This window comes from Gavia stellata, chromosome 1, assembly GCF_030936135.1.
Source record: "Gavia stellata isolate bGavSte3 chromosome 1, bGavSte3.hap2, whole genome shotgun sequence".
NCBI classification, from domain to species: Eukaryota; Metazoa; Chordata; class Aves; order Gaviiformes; family Gaviidae; genus Gavia; species Gavia stellata.
In genome coordinates this window covers 4,786,823-4,808,164 of record NC_082594.1, presented here as the reverse complement: position 1 = coordinate 4,808,164, position 21,342 = coordinate 4,786,823, and the positions used below count along the sequence as shown (strand labels likewise).

Genomic DNA, 21,342 nt, shown 5'->3' with positions numbered 1-21,342 from the left:
TCTCAGCTAGTCACACTGGGTTCCCTTAATAGTCAAGAATGAGGAATAGTCACTTTAGGAAGGCATAATCTCATGAGATTCTCTCTCTTTTCTGTCTCTCCTCTCCCAGCTGATGCTTTTCCTCTGTCTACTTTCTGAGATGCTTGACTTAGTTTCTCTGGGTCCAGATCAAGAAGATTCAGAGGAAATCATGAAAGTCCATTCCGATAGTCTCAGACACTCTTCATATAGACAATGAATTACACACAAAATTCAAAGACACAGGACTGAAAGGTCTCCTCAGTTAGAGTCCAGTCTTCTGCTCTCAAGGGCAACCACGTTGTGTAAAACTTTATCTAAATTTACCAAGCTCTATGGATAGATAAATGAGGCTTCTTCTCTTTAATACTCATTCCTTTGATCCTGGCAAATGATTTTTTTTTTCTTTCTAATTTTCAGCCAGAATTTATTCATGCTTGGTTTATGTCCATTTGTTCTTATGCCAGCATTATTCTCTTTAGCTTAAATAGCTGTTTTCCCTTCTCACTCTTTATCTGTTTCATGCATTTGTGGAAAACAATCATAGTCTTTTCAGCCTTTGCTGTGCTAGAATAGACAAATCAAGCTCTTCTCATTTCCTCAGATACAGAAGGTGCTCCCATCCTAATTATATCAGCCATTTTCTGCCATTCCAGATTCCCCCTTTCCTAAGCCTGGGAGAGCAGAGCACATGCAGCTCCATATGAGCTCCTAATTTTTACAGTTATACTAGTTTTTCCTTATACTTGCTGGACACTCCTCTTGTGAGACATTTGAAGATCATTTGCTTTTGTCAGTCTCAGAGCAACTGATCAAGCACTGAAGTATCTTTTCTGCCTAATAATGTTAATGTTTTTGAGATCTTTGTTCCAAAGATTATGAAATGCAAAATAAAATTGAAACAAAAACAATAAAATGAAATCCCTCTTTTCCCTCTGAATTTTCATCATGTGAAACCTCATAGGCCTAACTTAAACCGTTTCTGGGACTCGGACCTGTTCCTACAGGGCTTGGAACCAAACCCAGGAGACTTTTTGTCTTTAGCTCCCGGCAAAAACTTCTAAAACCTATCTATCTCCTTCCCATTGCAGAAAATAAGAATCTGCTCTAGGAATTAAACACTACTTGTTGGGTTAAAAAATATAGTGGTATCCAACCCTTCTTCTCTCATCCTTCTACAGTGGCGTCTTCAACTTCTCATCACTCAACTTCTTGTGGTTCTCACTGCACTCCTGTCCAGGTCAACACCACAGCACCTTTGCAAGGAGTTTCCTGCTCAGCCTCTGTACCTGCAGGATAGAAAAGAACTCTTTAGGATGGGTTATAAAAAGTCCAAGCAGTAAAAACATGACGTGTGCTCAATGGTGTTGCACCAGCCAAGCTCTAATGGAGCCATGCAGAATACACATAAAGTGAGATTTCTTCAGAGGTTTTTCATCTAGACAAATGATTTATAAAAAGGGAGAAAAAGTCCTATCTTCACCATCAGGATGGTCCCATCCAAACTGAATTTATCTATGCCAAAGTAGGATTACCCAGCTAGCTAAGTAATTCTAGCAGGTTAATTTAACAAGTAATACACTTCTTTCTCTCTTGATCTCCAAAACAGCTGAATGCTTTCAGCTTGTACTGAACGTAAGTGAAGGGAACAAACACATAAATTAGCTCTAGCCTTGGAAAAAAATCAGATTAAATGGTTAAAAGTTTGGCACTGTTGCAAGTAACTGAAGGCAGGGTACTAAAATGGAGAATTTCAAGTAGCCTTGCTATAAATAGCTCTTCTGTAGTATATAAATACTAATATAGTGTATAAATACCAAAATACGCACACACACAAGCATGCTAACATGCACACGTTGTATGCCCCCCCCGAGATTACACATTTTAAAAGACTGAAATACAACAAATATTTTTGTAAATGAAAAATTTATTTAAGATCCTTTTAAAGGACTTTTCCTTGACACCTTTTTTTTTTCTTTCCAGTTGGTCCCTGTAAATATGGCACTTGTTAGAAAAACATCCTAGAAAAGATGTTCACCATGAAAGAGTTTTTTAGTTAAAAGGTATTTCTGAACGACGTTTCCCCAGCGCAGGACACATGATGACATGGTGTGCTCTACATGCTGTCTCAGCACTTCCTTGGGCAGACCCTCGTGCATCATACGGTCAGCCAGACGTTGCAACAACACATACGTTTCAGTACTCTTCACCATCACATTGCAATCCTTTAGGACAGGATAAGTGTGTGTTGTTTGCAGAGTTTCACAAACAAACCTGTCTTGCAAAGCTGAGGGCCTGAAGAAACTCAAACTATGTGGCAGGATTGCACAACACACGTATAAATAGAGAGGGCCTTAAAACAGGGCTCAGGAAGACTGAATTGTGTTCCTGGTATAATCAGTCCTGCTGAGTGACCTTGACAGTCACTTCAGTCCCTTGTACTTCAGTTTCCTAAGCTGTAAAATGTGGCTTACATTTCTGACTGCTTCTCGGTAAAGATTTTTGAGCTCTGCAGTTAAAAAGCCCCCAGAACTGTATAAGCTAAGTAGACTCCCTCACACCGCTGCTTACTGTGGAAATTACTCTGCTATTTTCTTGGGGGAATAAAAAAAAGGACGGCAATCTCAGCGAGAGGTCATCAGATGCGAAAATCAAACCCTAGTGAGCAGACTGGGAGCTTGGTGTTCATCCTCCCTAAGTTTTATTGCTTATAAAAGAAACGCCTGCCTCTGTGCTGGGCTCTCTTTCTAGTCACGGGGGAGAAATGGGTGTTTCCAGAGCGTGCTTCAGCTCATCAGTATGGGCATCTAACACACGCGAGGGGATTTATGCCATGGGACAGTCTTTTTCTCTGCTGACTACAGAGAGAGTTGAAGGTATCTCCATTATAGATGAATTGTAACCAGATGAGATGAATCCCACCAAAATGACTACAGTAGAGAAACTGGGGATTCTTCAAATATTTTCCAACATAGGAAGCACCTTCCCTTTCCAGACAGCTTTGACTGCTTACCAGTCTGAGGTCTCAGTATTGCTGAAAGCCAACTGCTTTATCCCACAGGGTTCTGGGATCTTTAACCCCACGTGCAATTTAGGTAACCCCAAATCTTGGTCCTACAAAGCAAATGCTTTGAGAGACTCAGAGGGCAGGGGGGGTGTACAACCAATGAAGCAGGAAAGTCTCATTGCCTCCCTGAAGCTCACCATTCCCTCGATCCAATTAGCGAGGCTGTGCTGTGAGGACCTCCTGGGAGACAGCAGCCCATTGAGTGGTCACCACCATTCCGATACTGAACTGGGACAGTTTGCTCCAGGTGGGAAGACACTGAGTGACAGTGGAGAAATAAACTGAAGGCAAAGGGAAAAAGCTGTTTAATTAGCCTCTTTCAAGGCTGCGTTGCTTTGTCTTTCCAGTGCATTTGAATGTGTGGCTGTTTGCCTTGCAGAGGGATGCCCTGGCTTGTGTAACGGCAATGGCAGATGCACTCTGGACATGAACGGCTGGCACTGTGTCTGCCAGCTGGGCTGGAGAGGAGCGGGCTGCGATACTTCCATGGAGACGGCATGCGGCGATGGGAAAGACAACGACGGAGGTAGGACATGAGCACATGCAATATGTCAGGCTTCGCAGAGCCTATAAACCTTGCACAGTGAACAGTGTCAGCTGGGCTTGATTCTGCAGGGCAGATTGTTTTTTGACAGCTGGTGGAGAACAGACAGCGAAGTCTGCCAGGCTGACTCAGCCAGAGTGGATTTGAATTCAAATGAAATGGATTTGGACTTGGGGTGTCAGGGCTGAAGAGGGAGGTTTGTTTATACTCAAATCAAGTCCGTATATCAGAGAGCAGGCTATGCACTCGTCCTGTCACTCCACCCCAGCCGGGTGGCTCAGCAGTGACACGGTGGGACCACCTCAGACAGCAAACACCCCTGACTGTTCGAACTTCGGCCTCACCGCCTGAGGTTTTCATCAAGGCTCTCTGGTAGGTCACTACTGACTTGGGATGGATGTTTTGCAGAAACTTAGAGGCTTCAGTGACTGATCCCCATGCCCACAAGCCATCCAATCCCTCTTGAACCATGTTTTATTGATTACAGTTCCATATGTAATGATGTCAGGCATGTGAATAATAGCCCTGTGTAATGCAAACTTAATATTCAGAGTTATCTCATTACAAAGGAAACCCTGGTGCAGTGTGAAGGTTTGAATTAGAGGGCAGGAGATGAGATATTAAATTTAAGGCATAAGGGAGACTGCATAATTTGTTTTGTTGTCACTCAGCAAAAGGCTTTGTAAACCACAAGTCTGGGCCAGGACCCAGACTGTGAAGTGGAGACTGCATTTTGCAAGCCTCTGTTTTATCATATTCACAAGAACAGTACAGTTAAAAAAAAATACAAAAATAGCCAAGCCAAGACTGTGATTATCTGCTTCACAGCAACTGAGATTCTGATTGAATATTTAAAATACTTCTGCACATCTGGCATGGCAAATGGACCAAATTATCCCTTTAGAAAAGATGGAAAAAATTGGAGAACCATACAGAGAGTACGCACTATAAAACAAAGGTCACTTTTTGCCTCACATGAAACTGAATATCACTGTACTCGTCTTCCCTGTTTATGCTGACACGAGGCAGCAATAAAGTTCATCACATCAGATGTGTAAAAATATGTTAAATACAGCCAAGGATAATCCCAGTTTCCATGGAAAAAATAACCAACAAAAATCCTGTGAAGTTTTTAGAAAGAGAGAGAGGGGAGAAGAAGTAATCCAGCCTAACATACAAGGTAGACCACATCTGTAAAACATCAAAAAGAGCATGACTAGACTCTGAGTAGGTTGGTGGAGTGCCATCTCCTCGTATCTCCTGGTTCAAGGTGCTAACCTTGTAACTGGGTTACCCCTACCGTGAAACAAGCCATTTGTCGCCTTGCTAGCCTGCAGGACAGCAGATGTAGACAGGAGAATCAAAAGGCATTGACATGTTTACAAGTTAGTGCACGTCAGCTGCTAACTTGCATTTGGTGAGCTTGTGTGGAGCAGTGTTGTACACAGCTAGAGCAGAGCAACTGATAGGTTGTAACATATTGCCTTGTGACAGCTTATTCATGTGTCAGAGCCCACAAATGAGTGTTGACTTTACTCTTGGTACACTAAAAAAATACATGTACATGGTGTGCGTTACAGTTTACACATAATCCATGTCATACACTATGCTATTCCTTTGATTTTGCTACCTTACGGCTAAGGACTCTCCTCAGCTGGGAAATGGAAAAGGTATACGCTTGCCTTCTCAAGTTGATTTTTAGATGTGTTTATGGATCATCTGTGCTGTATTTGTGGGCTCAAATCTAGAACTTCAACCTCTGAGATGTAGGGGCATCAGCAGTGGTGAGGCACTTCTACTTTGAATCCCGAATTCCTTGTTTAGCACAGGTGTTTGAATATGGTTACAAGGACTGGTAAAGGAAGGCTCATTCTGGACCCGTTTCCTAATTGTTATGCTGATCCCTGTAGCAAGACAGCTGGAAGCATTTGAAGAACATCCATAGAGTAATTTAGGTTGGAATGGACCTCCAGCAGTTGTCTAGTTCAACCCCCTGCTCAAAGCACATCTAATTACATGAAGTTGCTCAGGACTGTGTCCAGTCAACTCTTGAACACCTCCAAGGATGGAGATTCCACCTCTCTGGGTAACCTGCTCCAGTATATGACCATCCTTATAGTAAACTTTTTTCTCCTAACATCTAATCATAATTTCCCGTGTTCCAACTTAATGTCTGTTGCCTTTTGTCCAGCACCATCTGAGACGTCCTAGAGTACCCCAGCTTCCCCTTCACAATAACTTGGATCTCTAGTAGAGCATATATATATGTCCCATGTGTGACAGCTGCCTTTGGATTTCTCAGATATCCAAAGGCAAGTCAAATGACACTAGGCACCTGTGTTTAGGAAGCAGAATTGAGCCCATATTCAATGCAAACTTTATACCTCGGGAAACTGCTGTGCTTCGAAGAGCACTGAAGAGATGCAGGCCTGAACAGCTTCTTGAAAGAGCATATAGTATGTGTATGAACACTATGGCTTCTCCCTCTTTTGGGGTCCTGTCACAGTCTCTGGAGTACGAGGGGCTGGAGAAAGGTCATTTAGTTGACTGTTCACCATAAAGGATTTCAAGGCTATGGCTGAATTTGTCTTCATATGCACATGAATGTAGGCAATGGAGATGGGAGTCCTTTCATGACGCTTTAGAAGTCAAACGTCTGAGCTAGTCACAGTGTGTATCATCAGCAGAGAGAAATAGTTTTAGGGCATCATGTCCCTGAGCTATTTCATCTATCACTTCGTAGGTGCCTATTTTTGGTTGGTGACCACTGCCCATCGAGTCACTTTCTGCTCAGAGTAGCATCTCTTAAAGCTGAGACACCATGGTGGGGCTGTTCAGGCTACGGGGGGGCTTCACCCTGCCTGAGCTCATCGGAAGCTGGTTCCCACACTGTGGTATCGTGTGTCTGCTAATCAAGATCCCTGCAGCCGGAAATTCCTCAGGATAATGGGAGCTGAAGTCAGAATCTTTTTCATCAGATCCCAGCCTAATCATACCCTGAGGGAGACGGGTACCAAATTACAGGGTGTGTTTGCCTCTTAAATCTGGAGGCTGTTCAGATAAACAATAACAAGCTAAGCAGAAGTCACTCAGAGAGAGACTCGCTGAAATGTAATCTCGGTTCAGGTTAGAAAAAAGGTGTTTCAGAGAGCAGTGCCCTCTCGACACACAAGTGTCATTTGTCAAAGCTAGCACTTAGGTTTCACACCCAGGTCCACTTTATTTCCACTTTTAAACACAAAGCCTGTCAACTTGAAAGGAGTTGTAGCAAGTAACTGAGAGCGGGCGATCATCCAGTATCAGTCAAGGGAAAACAGTGCAGTGACAGAGCTTTAACAATCTGGGTAAAAGGCTAGGATTTTGCACGTTTGACCTAAGAGGCCACCTGTATTACAACAAATAGGGGGTGTTTCCTTAAAACAAGCTGAGAAAAGCAGTTCTTGCCTCTTTTTGGCAGAAAATAACCTCTCTAATTCATGGCTGCAAACACCCACTACCTGAGAGTAGTCCTGTCTCACCCCACACTGAGTGCTCTGTCATGTGCTTGAAGAATAAGAAGTTTGAAGGTTTAAAAGACCGAGGAAATTATCTTCTGTGACAAGTCCTAGAAGTGGAGTTAATGGCATTTGACAAAGCCTTGAGAACAGGCTGATACGCCATAGGCTAAATACGGGCTCCATTGCATTTGTGGACTCCTCCATCAGGAACAGACTGTACAGGAAAAATGGAGGGGAAGGGGAGAAGCTATTCTTCACAATTTCACAGATATGCTCTTGGGCAGCAAAGCTGTGTTAACCATCTTTGCTGTGGAGAAATCATCTAACTGTACAACTCCCTTCATATTGAGAGCCAGAGAGTTGGCCAATTCACCCTATCATTGTCTGGATACAACCCACCGTCCTGAAACCATGACGGAATTACAGATATTAAACTAAATTGCTCTTTTTGGTCTAAAAGTTCTGTCTGATCAACACAGTAACTTCACTTGAGGGCCTTTGTTATTGTCTTGGGCTTTTCCAGAGTAGCAAAGTCTTCCAGATAGGGTAAAGCTTGCTGGTTCTCCGGGAAGTGGAACTGACCACATCCTTCATTTCCTGCTTTTAACAATTCTAGTTGGTAAACAGCTGCTGAACTCTGCCTAAAGTGAATCTACTTTACTTGTGAAAGGCAAGAGTCTTTCTCAGAAGAAAAATATGTCTGGAATATAGATGTTCCTAATATTATCTAGCCTTTCATATTCATTAGAGGTTGACGTTCCGTTGTCTGCTGTTCTCTGCTGCCTCTTCCCAATTTAAACACTTCCAAAAGCTTGTGTTAGTGGTTACTGCAGGATAATTTAAATAGATAGATAGACAGATGGATAGATAGACAGATAGATAATCTTCCCAGTCAAATAATGCTGGCCTACCCTAACGTATATTGCACACCATTACACAGAAGTATAGCAACTTCATTTTTCTTACATGTCACCTGGTCAATGATCTTCTTTTGGGAGTGAAGAAAATAAACCATCCTCTTCTCTTTTCCTGCAAGAATTGTAGTAGCAAAGCTTCTGCCCCTCAGTTTATGTCTCATTCATGACAGCTACATGCAATGCATGTAACCTAGCATGAATGCAGGGTTCCAATATACACGTGGCTCCCTTTTGCCTTTGCAACTTCAGTCTGTCCTCCACCAGATGCTACCCAGAAGCTCCCAGGTGGAGCAACCCTTATGCTTTCCTTCCCTCTATCCTTCTGGGCCAGAGCAACTAAAAGTTGCCTTAGCCTTCAAACCCTGAAGCAGTGAGCAGGTCACCAAGCCATTGCACACGGGATTTTTACCTTTCCATGCAGCCTTGAGTATTACTTACTGCTGCCACTAGAAACCAACTCTCACTTCAGGGACGATGTAATTCAGAAATGGGTTCTCTGAGGCAAATCAATGCTGTTTGTTTAACAGTACCATAGCCCATTGGTGCAACTCCACAGAGCAATGATTTGTGTCTTGCTTGCCCCAGTCAAGGGTCAGGTAGTGCTTGTAGTAAGGTGGAGACTTGCCTAATGCTTTGGGACAGCAGCATTTCCAATTCTTTGGCAAGAGAAATTTTGGCTCTGCACACTGGCCTTCTTAACACCTGTGTGTCCACCATCTGTCCACCACATGCCAAATAAAGCGTTAGGGACCTAGCAGGCGTCTGGATTGCTCTTTGCCAGTACGTAGGGTTACACCTGAAGGTAGCGGCAGGGTTGTAAAGGGAATTTTAAAGAATCCAGGAGAACCCCAGAACGCAAACCTTTGTCTTCGCAAATGCTTGAGCTACCGACAAGGTGGTGGAGTGCTTTCAGATTTATTTATTTTTCTTTTTGCACACTGTTATGAACCTTTACTTCATGCCTGCAAGGCTTTAATAGCACAAGAAGATTGTCTCCTGGGCATGGTGTGGGAGCTGTCTGCTTCCTCGAAACCATAAAAAATTATGCATTAATGTGCTAGCTACATTTATGAAGGGAAGTGTTGAGATCTGAACACACCTGGGAAAACAGCCATCATAAATTAGCATTTACCATCACAGATATATCCAGTCAAACAACAGGGTCATCTTGGAGGAACCACAAAGCACTACTAAAAAGATGAGAAAGTCTGCTCTACCTGAAAAGATTGGCTACCTGGTATAATTTGTTATAAATCACCCAGCTTGTCTTCCTCTGTTTTATGATGACTGTTAATCAACCTTTCCTCAAGTAAGAGAACAAAATGACCAGTTCACATTTTCAGGTTTCAGCTCTTTGCTGGTTCTGTGTTGGACGGTAACACCTGGGTATCACCCGCTGCCGGTTGTTAGCACTGGGGCTGTCAGGAGGGCGGTGTGAACCCAGGCATTACAGCATCCAGAAGCAGGTGTTGTGTTGTGTTGTGTTGTGTTGTGTTGTGTTGTGTTGTGTTGTGTTGTAAGGATGATGTGTTGTGAACTGAAGGTCTAGCAATGTCTGTGCGTTGTCTTGACGGCTTTGGAGAGTTCCTAGTACTTTTGACTAGTCCTTAATGAAATGACTTTGATTAATAGATTCGGAAAGGAACCATGAAAGTGTCCTCTGTGTTGAAAGAAACATACCATTGCTGAAATGAGGGAAGTTGCTGATGAGAAGGAGGCACTGCTGGTATATAAGATGTAACAAAAGGTGACATGAACCATCTTCAGAAAAGACAGGCTTGGACACACATTTCACAAAGCATTTCTGCACCTGAAAAGATGCTTAAACAGCATTTGGGCACCGATGCTCAAAGGATAAATTCGGGAAAGCTCTGCCAGACCTGCTGTAGTACCTGAGGCAAACTCTTGCCTCCTCTTTGGGGCAGAAAGTCCCCTTAAAAGCCTAAGGTTTTGCCCCGAAAGTGCTCAGGGTGCATAGAGTGCATGGCCACTTGCCTCTTGACCAGGATTTGAGAAACATGCCTATATCTGAGTTATCTAAGACCACTTTCCAAGCTGTGATCAGACGATTGCTTGAATTGCCTTGGATTCAGTCAACAGAATATGTTAGGGCAAACTTTTCAGCAGTAGCTTAACACTTGCAGCACTTGCCAGGAAAGCGAGAGACCTTGGTGACAAGGATATCTCAGCTGCTGAGGGTGTGAACCCGTTGCTCCCACAAAAGATTTCTAAGCTCTGAGTCCCTTTTTCTCAGAGGAATCACTTTAGAGAGGTGCTTTGGTTCCTGAAGGAGGCAGTTTTGGGTACAGTATTGCATGACCATTGATCAGGTTAATCAACCTACACTTATTGCCCTGTCTGAATGCCAGTCTCTCTGCTGCTGGGAAGGGTCCTCACATACATGCCTTGCTCAGCTTCATGAGTATCACTCCAAACATAGATTGCCTGGTTTCTGTGCTGCTTTGCCGGTCATGCAATGTGTAAGTCCCCTTGTTAAAAGCCTGCCTGGAGAAAGGAAGAAACCCATGAACCCAGCTGCATCAACTGTATCCTCCAGAGCAATGGTGAGTTGGGGGATGCTATGAACTTGTAGACTCTAAACACATTATTATAGCTCTGGTTTATGCCCAGCTAGGTGATTATCATGTGTTTTCTGTCATTTCCTCCTTCCACTTCCCTTCTTTTCCTTTTCAGATGTTTTTCTAAACAAGAATGTAGCTCTGGATTAGGATGAACTTTTTGCAGTGTATTTCTGTGGTGACTAGCACTGCAGAACTCTGCTTCTGCACTAGAGCCCAAGGACTGCTGTAATTCAAATACATGATTACTATTACATATGACTATATTATTTTGAACTTGCAAACATGTGCTGAGCACTTAGAGAAAGATGTGAGGGCAATTCCTTTCCCAGGCAGCCAGCAATCTAATTTAGCCAGGATACAACCAGCGAGAACCTTATTCAGGCAAAATCAAAACAGAGCTGGCGAGACAGAAAGAGTGAAGAGAACATTAATAGCTAACGTGATCACACGGCGTTGACAGTCACATTGCTATTGTTCCTTACATTTGTGTTTTGTTTCTCTAGGGCCAAAAGCTACAACTCTTTTGTTGAATAGGTAAAATTGCTCTCTGCAAAGCGCTAGAGAAAAACCTGTTTATTCCCCAAATCCAGCTGAAGTAAATTGAGTGCCGGTCTTCAACTCAGGGCAGAACATCATTACTCCTGTAAACCTTCATCAGCACAAGCATTCACATGAACAATAACTTGTGTTTTGTGCAGAAGTACTGAGCCATTCCTTCAGTCTCTGTTTCACCAGAGTTTAGACTAGGACTGGAAGGGTAAAATCTGATTTGCTCAAGGGTAAGACTAACACTTTGTTAGCTTTACCTTTGAGCATCTGCATTTTAAACCCTCCCTATCCAAATTCTCCCAGTAATACAAGACAGACAGTGTCCGCACAAAAAGTGATATTGTTGCCTGGTGAATGACACAGAAAGGAAAGTGAAAGATAAGAACTGGACGAGGTAAGAGATGCAATTATTTTTATAATCAGTGCATTTTATGCTTTCACTGACAATGAAAATACTCATGAAAGACAATTTTTTTATTGTTATTTTTCTTTCTAGTTTTGCTTTGCCTAGTACAGTTTCCCACAGAGGCTCTTCCCACTGCAATCAGTGGCAAAAAGTCTCATGATCATCAGCAGGAGCAATCCATGAGTTTGTCATGTATGCACTCCCAGATGTACCCTAATAAGGCTCCTTAGGCTCACCTCCTCCTGACTGCCTGTGTGTCCGGGGCTCCCGATGCGGTCCACAGGATGCTCTCTGCCTACAAACAGGTCCATCCCTACCTGTGGCCTGCCTGTTCCAGCCTGACACTTGACATGCAGCACCTGTCAGAGTCTGCTTAAACACATAATAACACCTCTGGCTGAAGGTTATTTGCATTCGGTTGTTGATGTTAGCATGACGGATTTTTGTTGCAGCATCCATAACTCTGTAGAAATGCTCAATTATTCAATCTCAGCGAGCTAAGACGCTGCCCATTAAATCAGCCAACACAATTGTGGGGCCATGAAAAGTCACAGCTAATTTGAAATTTTATTAGCTCTCGGCTGATCTTGTTTACTGCAGAAGCAGTCTCTCAAAACCAGCCCTTTGCTTCTGTACAAAACTCTAATCCTTGACACCTTGTTGGCGCTGCATGGTGGTGGGTGAGGGACTTGGAATCTAGACCGCGTGGGACTTGAAAGAGAAATGAGACTGCTGTGGGACTTGTGAGCACTTTACAGCCAGCAAGTGCAGCAGCAGCCCAAGGAATGCAGGGACAGTAGCCCCATTGCTGCTGGAGAGTAATTATTTTGCAGGATAGTAGTGGCTGTCAGCATGACAATTAGTTTTTGTTCTGGGGAGGGAATATGTCACACTCATCTCGTCATAGTTTAGAAGGAAGGCAAAAGATCTGCCTCTCCTAATAAGCAGTGGTGGTCAATAGACACACAGTTTTTCCTATCAGTTAGTGCCTGGTTGTGTGCCTTAGAATCTTAATCCATTCCTAGCAAAGGAGGCTGGAGAGTCTGGACATGAAGGCTTACAGGCAAAGAAGACAATCACAAAACCCCTTTAGTTACTCAGCGCCTGCCCCATCCTGCGTGCTTGGGAGGGAAGGAGCATGTCCCACTTAGCCAACCATCTGGCAGATGTGGTGCTTACCATACCAACCTTGTTTCTACCATAACACACCTGGAACAGGTTCAGTTTATTTGTGGTTTTCTTGAAAAGAAAATTACTTTTGGCTTGGATCCTGCAACTCCTTGTGTGGAAAATACCAGAGAGCACGAGATAGCGATCCTCCAGCCCACCTTAAGCAAGACACAGACTCCAGTAGCTCCAGATTTTCAAAACTTCTGGTTGGTTTGGGTGTCTGTATTTTTTTGCATGCTACTTAAACATCATGAAGGGCACAATTTTCAGAAAGTGATGGATCACAGGCAGTGTTTGAAAGCAAGTAGTTTTAGGTCATCTTAAGCTTAGCATCCAAGTGCCTATGGAAGGCTGTTATGATATTGACTATCTTGTGTAACTCCTGAATAAGGTCAACATTCAGATCTATTACTGTTACCTAAGGTAGCTGTCTGCGTTTCTACAGTGAGAATGTTTAAAGACAGTTAATACCAGTTGTTTCACAGCTGGTATTAAGCAAGTGTCATGCTTGTTAGGCCAAGGTCCTGCTCCAAGAAGGCTCAGATAGCTTCAGAGTCTGGTCTCTTCCACGAAGCAGTACTTGCATGGGGAACAGGCTGAAAATACATTACAGATACAGATCTTTAATGAGGATTGCAGTTATTTCATTGGGTTGTGCTGGTGCTTCAGAGTCCTTTGGGACTGGAACAGATGTTTTGTGAACAGAAAATAAAAAGACAGTCTCTGCTTCCAAAGAGTTAAGAGTCTAAGGTAGTGTTTGGAAGAGGTCATTAATGGGATTGGTGGATTTGCAATCTTTAAAATGAGATAGAGCATCTTTCTAAAAACAGTATTCCAACTCCACCTACAAGAAATGAGCTAGATACAGTAATCCCAAAGTAAAACTCGCTGTCTGGTGATACACAGAGTGCAGCTTGTCTGATCAAAGTGGACTTGGTCCCCTAAAAATAATGTTAGCTGAATATAGTGGATCTGCTTTATCCTAAATGGCAAAAAAGGAACATTTTTTGCTGAGTCCTGATGATTCTCCTTCATGTCTGTCCCTCTCTGAAGGGAATGAGACAGGTCTCACAAGATGACCTCCAGACGTCCCATCCAGTCTTACTTATTCTATGATTACATGAGTCTTAGTTAAAGATGCAACCCATTGATCACATTATTTAGCAAGTGTGGCAATGTCTTGCCAACGGCTCCCTTTTCACAGAGGCAGTGGTTTGATTCACCTCATGGTAACTCTGAGATTGCAAAAGGTATTTATTTCATGGCTTTACACAAAGGAGGTCTGGCAAAAGAATTTTATTTTTGGCAGGACTGCCAGCATAGGTGTTAAGGGCATGTGTGTCTATATGGGATGCATAAAATGTCTCAAAGATGTAAAAACTCATATTATGTAGAAATACTGAGGAACGCAAGAGATGGCTTAAAATCTGACTCAGTGACAGATCTCCAAATTAATTTGTTAATTGAAAGGCATCCATGATTGAAGCTTTTTTCTAGAGGGGTCCCTTGGGATTGGTTGTTGGATCCAACCCTATTCAGCATTTTCATCATTGTCTTAGAATGTAGTTTAAATCTTTCCTGGTAAAATCTTCAGGTCACCTAAGGCTTGGTATAGTAGTAAATAGCGTACCCAGATCATTTTGATACAGAATGATCTGACTCACATCACTACAAGGTCACAATCAAACAAAATGTGTCTTAATGCAGCAAAATGCAAGATAATACCCCTGGGAACAAAGAAAGCATGTTATACTTACGGGTTGGGAGACTTTTGAAAAGCAATGACTCAGAACAGGATTTAGAGGTCACTGGAGATAATTGTCTCAACATGAGTTCTCAGTGCAAGGCTGTTGCTAAAAGGCTACTGTCAACCCTAGAAGTATAAAACCCCAAAAGTTGGGAAGTAGACTCTCTTCTGTACCCAATATTGTTGCCACAGTTTTGTGTCCAGTGTTGGTGCCCACGTATTACAAAAGATGTGAAATTACTGGAAAGAGCTCAAAGGATGCCACACACAAAAAAAATCCAGCGGCTGGAAAACAAACCTTACGGTGGGAAATTTAATCTTCCTCAGCTGTTCAGAGAAAAGGTTTGGAATGGATTGTTGCTCTGTGTGGAGAGACTTGCACTTGGAAAAGACACCTGAGCACGCAGGGCAGAAGGAAATATTGGTAACCTTGCAGACAAAGGCAAAACAAGTTCCCGTGGTGGGATATTGGAGTTAGACAAATTCAACCTTGAAATAAGATGCAGTTTCCTAGCAGTAATTAAGCATTTGAATAGCTTACCGGAGGAAGTGGTGGACTCACTGTAATCAGCTGTCTTTGATATATGAGATATCTTTCTAAAAGACAGGCTTTAATCCAGTTCTGGGGGAAAAGAAATGAACAGCTGTGTATATAAGAGGTCAGACAAGCTGATCGTAGTAGCCTCTTTGACCTTAAAGCACATGAAGCACAGAGATAATTCAGCAACACATTTGTTCTCTGGTCTGAAGTGCCATGGTATAGTGGTTTCCTGGGTCACCTTGAACCAACCACTTAAAAACTTCATAAAATAGGAATCGCACTCAAAGAGTTGTGGTCAGTGGCTTGATGTTCAAGTGGTGACCAGTGGCAAGTGGTGTTCCTCAGGGGTCGGTCTTGGGACCAGCGCTGTTTAACATCTTTGTCAGCAACATGGACGGTGGGATTGAGTGCACCCTCAGCAACTTTGCCAACGACACCAAGCTGTGTGGTGTGGTTGACATGCTGGAGGAAAGGTATGCCATCCAGAGAGACCTTGACAGGCTTGAGTGGTGGGCCCGTGCAAACTTTATGAAGTTCAACAAGACCAAGTGCAAAGTCCTGCACATGGGTCGGGGCAATCCCAAGCACAAATACTGGGCAGAGAGTGGATTGAGAGCAGCCCTGAGGAGAAGGACCTGGGCGTGTTGGTTGATGAGAAGCTCAACGTGAGCCAGCAACGTGCGCTTGCAGCCCAGAAAGCCAACCGTATCCTGGGCTGCATCAAAAGAAGCATGACCAGCAGGTCGAGGGAGGGGATTCTCCCCCTCTCCTCCACTCTCGTGAGACCCCACCTGGAGTACTGTGTTCAGCTCTGGGGACCCCAACGTAAGGACATGGGTCTGTGGGAGTGAGTCCAGAGGAGGGCCACAAAGATGATCAGAAGCCTGGAGCACTTATCCTATGAGGAAAGGCTGAGAGAGTTGGGGTGGTTCAGCCTGGAGAAGAGAAGACTCTGGGGAGACCTCACAGCAGCCTTCCAGTACCCGAAGGGGGCCTACCAGAAAGCTGGAGAGGGACTTTTTACAAGGGCATGTAGTGATAGGACGAGGGGTAATGGCTTTAAGCTGGAAGAGGGTAGATTTAGATTAGATATAAGGAAGAAATTCTTCAGTATGAGGGTGGTGAGGCACTGGAACAAGTTGCCCAGAGAAGTTGTGGATGCCCCCTCTGTGGAAGTGTACAAGGCCAGGTTGGACGGGGCTTTGAGCAACCTGGTCTAGTGGAAGGTGTCCCTGCCCATGGCATGGGGGTTGGAACTAGATGATCTTTAAAGTCCCTTCCAAACCAAACCATTCTGTGATTCTGTGATTCTATGAATTACTGTAATCCCTCTAAGCAGGACTTTCAACCTTGTGTGGAGATAATTCAGCAACACATTTGTTCTCTGGTCTGAGGTGCCATGGTCATATTAGTGCTATATGTAGAGTAAGGAAGCTGCCGTTTTTTAAAACCAAAAGCTGTATAAACATGGCCATAACTGAGAACCTACTGTGCTACATATCTGTGCTCTGGGAGCTACCAGACTTAGTAATCCACACACGGATCATGGATCTCTGTGGCTTTACTACTGCAAAACTTGGGGTGAAGAAGCCGCTGATCCTACATTCTCCTCCTTCTGTTACCTCTCTCTGAAAATTTTGCAATGAGTTCTAATGAAAATTCACTTTTACGCTCTATAAATTTCAAAGGTGTTTTGTATTAGGACTTCATATTTCTGTGAGATCATACCTTGCTATATCTTCCTTTGCTGCTGGTACTGGCTTCCCACATTTGTTATTGTCAATTTATTTGGACCATCCAAGCATAAGTTTTATTTTGCTCTGATTTTATTTTCCATTAATCCAGGTTCCTGAATTCCTGGCTTTTCATGGGTAGAGAGCTTCTTGCAAATGTCACTTTATCCTTACTCTTGTGATGGATCCAGTGAGAGATCTCAGGGCATGAGAAGTCATAGCTATGTGCAATTTCATTGTATCTCTTACAATTAACTGTGGGGCACCATTTGGATCACTTGTGGACCATACAATAAAAAACCACAAAACCACAATATTCAGATGGAGACATCACTATTTATGATCTGGATTTTAACTTAACTCTTGCTGTTCTCCATGTCTCAGACAAAAATGGCCTTTACATTTTCTAAGCTAAAGAAATGCTTTGCCCTGAAACTGCTGTTGATATTAGAGGGAGTTGAGTAGCTAAACCCCATTCCAGCTCTTGAGGACCTTAATGGCTTTAAGACGTCAATGACAAACCTCTCTGGTGTAATTACCCCCAACTTATTCTATACAGGTCTGAAACACATTAGTGGAAAGGCTTATCTGCAGAGGCATCCTTGGCATTCCCACCTGTACAAAACATTGTCCTGTGCATCCGTTCTTCAAACATTTATCTACTGTTTCCTGCAAAGACAACATTTCCTTGCTGTCTTGCAGCTTCAGGTCCCAAAACACATTTCTGATGTCTGGAATAAAGACAAGGTAATGAAGAGGTATGGTACAGCTGGTTTGCTGTCCTCTCAGCAGAGTGTCTGTAGCCTTAGAAAACATTATTAATGTGTGGGAGAAAATGACAACATTTTATCTTGCTGGAAATGGTAGTCGATATAGTAGCAGGGCTGGTTTGTTGTTTCTTTTCTGTCTCTTTTTTTCCTGTTAGGTAGCTATGGATAAGCATATTACATCTATACAGGTCTTTATTCTGTCTCTCAAACTCCATCTGAGATGTGACCTTCCAGAATCCTACTGGCCTAATCGTCTGCGGCAAGTCATTTTTTTAATGGGCAAATAAAATGTAATTAGTTCTTTTTCATTATCACTAGTCATCAAGAGAAAAGGCAGATGGGTAGGTTTTGTGCCCGAGCTGATAAATTTTTGTGGCAATTTTGCAAGGAGTTATAAAAATGTAGAGATATCAGAACAGACAGAGGTAAAGATAATGGATGGGATTTTCAAAAGCACTTCTGCTAGCCTAACACTGCTCCCATTATCATTAATGGCAGGTGCAGAGCACTTGTGAAAATGACTCGTGTTGTGTGTGTGTGCATGTCTACGTGGAGCAGATATTCACTGCACTTTGACCCACATGTAGACCAGAAGCTCTGGGAACGCTGAACAGGCTTTTTGTTCATGGGTAACCACATGAAATGATTTTGCCAGTGATGTTTTATGACACTAAAATCTTCCAAGAACGGCACAGGTATATCTAAACAGAATCCTAGTCCATGACATGTAAGTCATTGTAAATACTACAGCAATAATAACAGATCAGATTCTCATCCTCTTTATATTACAGTAAACTTAAAGTAATGCCAATAACACTAGTGAAAGGACTTCTAATTCATACTGGTATAACTGGGATGAAACTGAAGCTCACAGTCTGTACTAATTACAAACTGTCTTGTTTTAATTTACTGTTTCTTTGAAATAAAAAAATACATTATCCTGACAACTCCAAAGCTCCTCCCACTTTAGGAGGGACCTACCTCTCAGGACAGTTTTGCTCTCCAAGTACATTCATTTCTTGCCTCTGTGCTGAAATCATCAGTAGGATGCTAGCTGTAAAGGTGGTTTCTCTGATATATAGAGCTCCCAGCAACTACGCTGAGACAGGCTACTCATTTCATATAGGTCTTTGAACAGCCATCACATGGTAACGATTTTCATTCACTATGAAACTGTCTTGCTTGAACTGATGAGTTGGAAGTGAAGGGCTCCATATCCCATTAACCCAGAACAAAAACATCCAGTTCCCTTATCTGATTTAAAGATCCATCTCTACCACATGCTAACAACTTTTATTTCTAAATGTGATGCTTCATCAAACCTCTTCTGAGCTTTTTTTGTATTTCCTTTCCTGTCACTGCTTTTTACTAAGCTGTTTGCAATGAACAGTGGCATCTCAAAATGGACTGGGGAATGTTGCTATGGTGGTGGGAGGGGAAGTAGTACTGTCGGTGAGTTTGATGACTTGACAGATATGCAAACCCTCATTTTACTAGGGTACACTTGGCAAGCGTTTCTCATGTGTGTCTACTGGTGTTATTGTTGTTATTATTAATTTAGTGGTGATGAAAGTACAAGATTTATATCCTGAGAGTTTGAGGTCATCTGTAACTCTGTGTCTGCATGGAATAAGTGTGACAAAGGCCAAAACAGACCAAATGTTCCCAGCAAAATCTCCCTTCTCATCTATCTAGCCAGAATCTTTAGTGGGTTGCATGTATAAATCTCTCTGTAGCCATGGTAGATACCATGGCTTTCTTCGCTATTTAGTCCTGCTGAAAGCGACCCTGATAGCTTTGGTATCATGCAATGTGCCTGTGATTTGCACAGGGAACAGGACCGATGTACAAAAGTCATTTGCGTATTGACAGGAAAAAAACCACCTTTTGGGGTTCTGGAGTTATCTGAGTGACTGAGACGTGAAATGGCATATCCCAGAATTAACCTCAAAGATGTTTTAGGGTCTAATCTCATGTCTATGTGTGTGTTTTCATATATTACATATTAATGCATATTAATGTTACATATTGATGCATATTCGAGATTCTTTATTGGGACTATAAGGGAACATGTCTTACTCTATGCAGGTGTAAATTCACGTTTCTCTGTTGTGTGCATTGGAAAGAGTTCTTGGACTCTGAACTCTGCAACACTCCATGTTACCATAGCTCTAAAATCTTCCTTACCCTTCTGCAGATGGCCTGGTGGATTGCATGGACCCAGACTGCTGCTTGCAGCCACTGTGCCACGTCAATGCACTGTGCCTGGGCTCCCCGGACCCCCTGGATATCATCCAGGAGACGCAAGCCCCCATCTCCCAGCAGAGCTTGCATTCGTTCTACGATCGGATCAAGTTCCTGATTGGCAAGGACAGCACTCACGTCATCCCAGGAGACAATCCCTTTGAAGGAGGGTAAGTGAATTTTAGTTTTGATTCAGTAAGAGGTAAAGTGTGAGCCACTTGGCCATGGTAAGACATGGAATGGCAGCAAGACGCAGAACATGGAAACTGTCTAAGGGAAGTAGGTATCTGAAGAATTTTGTGGCTGATGTAATTCTACTGTCTCCTCATCTGCAATGTCCTGTCAGCCAGTAAGACAAGATGCTTCTCTCCCAACACACATGGGCAGTTGCATCTTTCCTGCCTTCTCTTATTTCAAGGAGTGAAAGCCATCCGTTCATCAGGGCTCTTCTGGTTCAAGTGACTGTCATTTTCCAGAAATATCTAGTAAACACCAATGGCAGAACTTCTTCCACTGACAGAGCCAAAAGAGAGAGAAACTAGAATAATATTTACAATCTATAGTATGACTATTACAGGCCTCAAAAGAACTGAAGAAAATCTTGCAGTCTGGGGAGGGTAATTGGAGTGATTTCCAATGTAAATAATCAAGTTGAATATAGATTGTTTTTTTTTAATACTGAGACATTCTTTATCACTGCAATCATCATCAAGAATCAGGATCTGGCAAAGAAATCTTATACAGTTCACTTCTGTGACTGCATCTCAGCCATTTGTTTAAGTACTGGCTGCCAGGGGACGTCATCCCGTTAAAATCATGTGCTTATAGCAGGACACCATAACACATACCCTGGGGTGCTAGATTCTTAGATCATTCAGAGTCTGCCCTGAATGTTGCTTTTCAGAAGTGGTGACCCTCGCCAGGAGGTATTTCTCAACACTTAGGTCAAATTCCACCTGGTCATTGACTGCTTACTTTCAGCTTTCCCACATACAGAAGTGAATAGGTTGGCACTGAAAATACGCAATCCTTGTGTTCATGTGTGTAGTTATTTCAGCAGTTGCATCTCAGCAGATCTCTTAGGCCTTTCTGGGTCTGACCTAATGCTCTTCCATGTAGGGATGTTGATGGCAACCCTTGGGTACCACCTCCCCTGCATTGCCATCTCTGGTGGTCAACAGGCTGACCTCAGACATGAACCACTCAGAACCACACCAGTGTCAGGGAGTTGGCCTGATGTGATAGTTTCCCTGATTTGTCTTGCTGACAAGCCCTTCAGAGTCCAGGAAAGCTGACGACAGTGATTCAGGTTAAGGCCAAATGCTCGTTATGTCGCAAACTGTTGTACTTTCTCAGCATTCTCAAGATGGCAGATTCTGGATACTGAACGGTCCAGGCTCTGGACTAAATGTTAGCACAGTGAATTCTCTGCTGTCAGTTGTTGTGATTTTTTGCTGTAAAATCAGGCCTCAAAATATAAAATAGATTATATTCACAATTTCATTTTCTGATATATTTAGAGTTGTAATTCCTCAGCTGAGCTTGCAGTCAGAATCC

General features: G+C 42.9%; 1 protein-coding gene across 3 annotated transcripts in view; it reads left to right on the top strand.

The window, feature by feature from the left end:
• TENM4 (teneurin transmembrane protein 4) overlaps positions 1–21,342 on the top strand; it is a 360,992-nt gene that overhangs the window by 238,820 nt on the left and 100,830 nt on the right. For all 3 annotated transcript variants that reach the window (XM_059822505.1, XM_059822500.1, XM_059822492.1), the window contains 2 exons: positions 3,465–3,611; positions 19,739–19,955. In XM_059822505.1, coding sequence (XP_059678488.1) covers positions 3,465–3,611; positions 19,739–19,955 — 364 coding nt within the window. The remainder of the gene's footprint in view (positions 1–3,464; positions 3,612–19,738; positions 19,956–21,342) is intronic.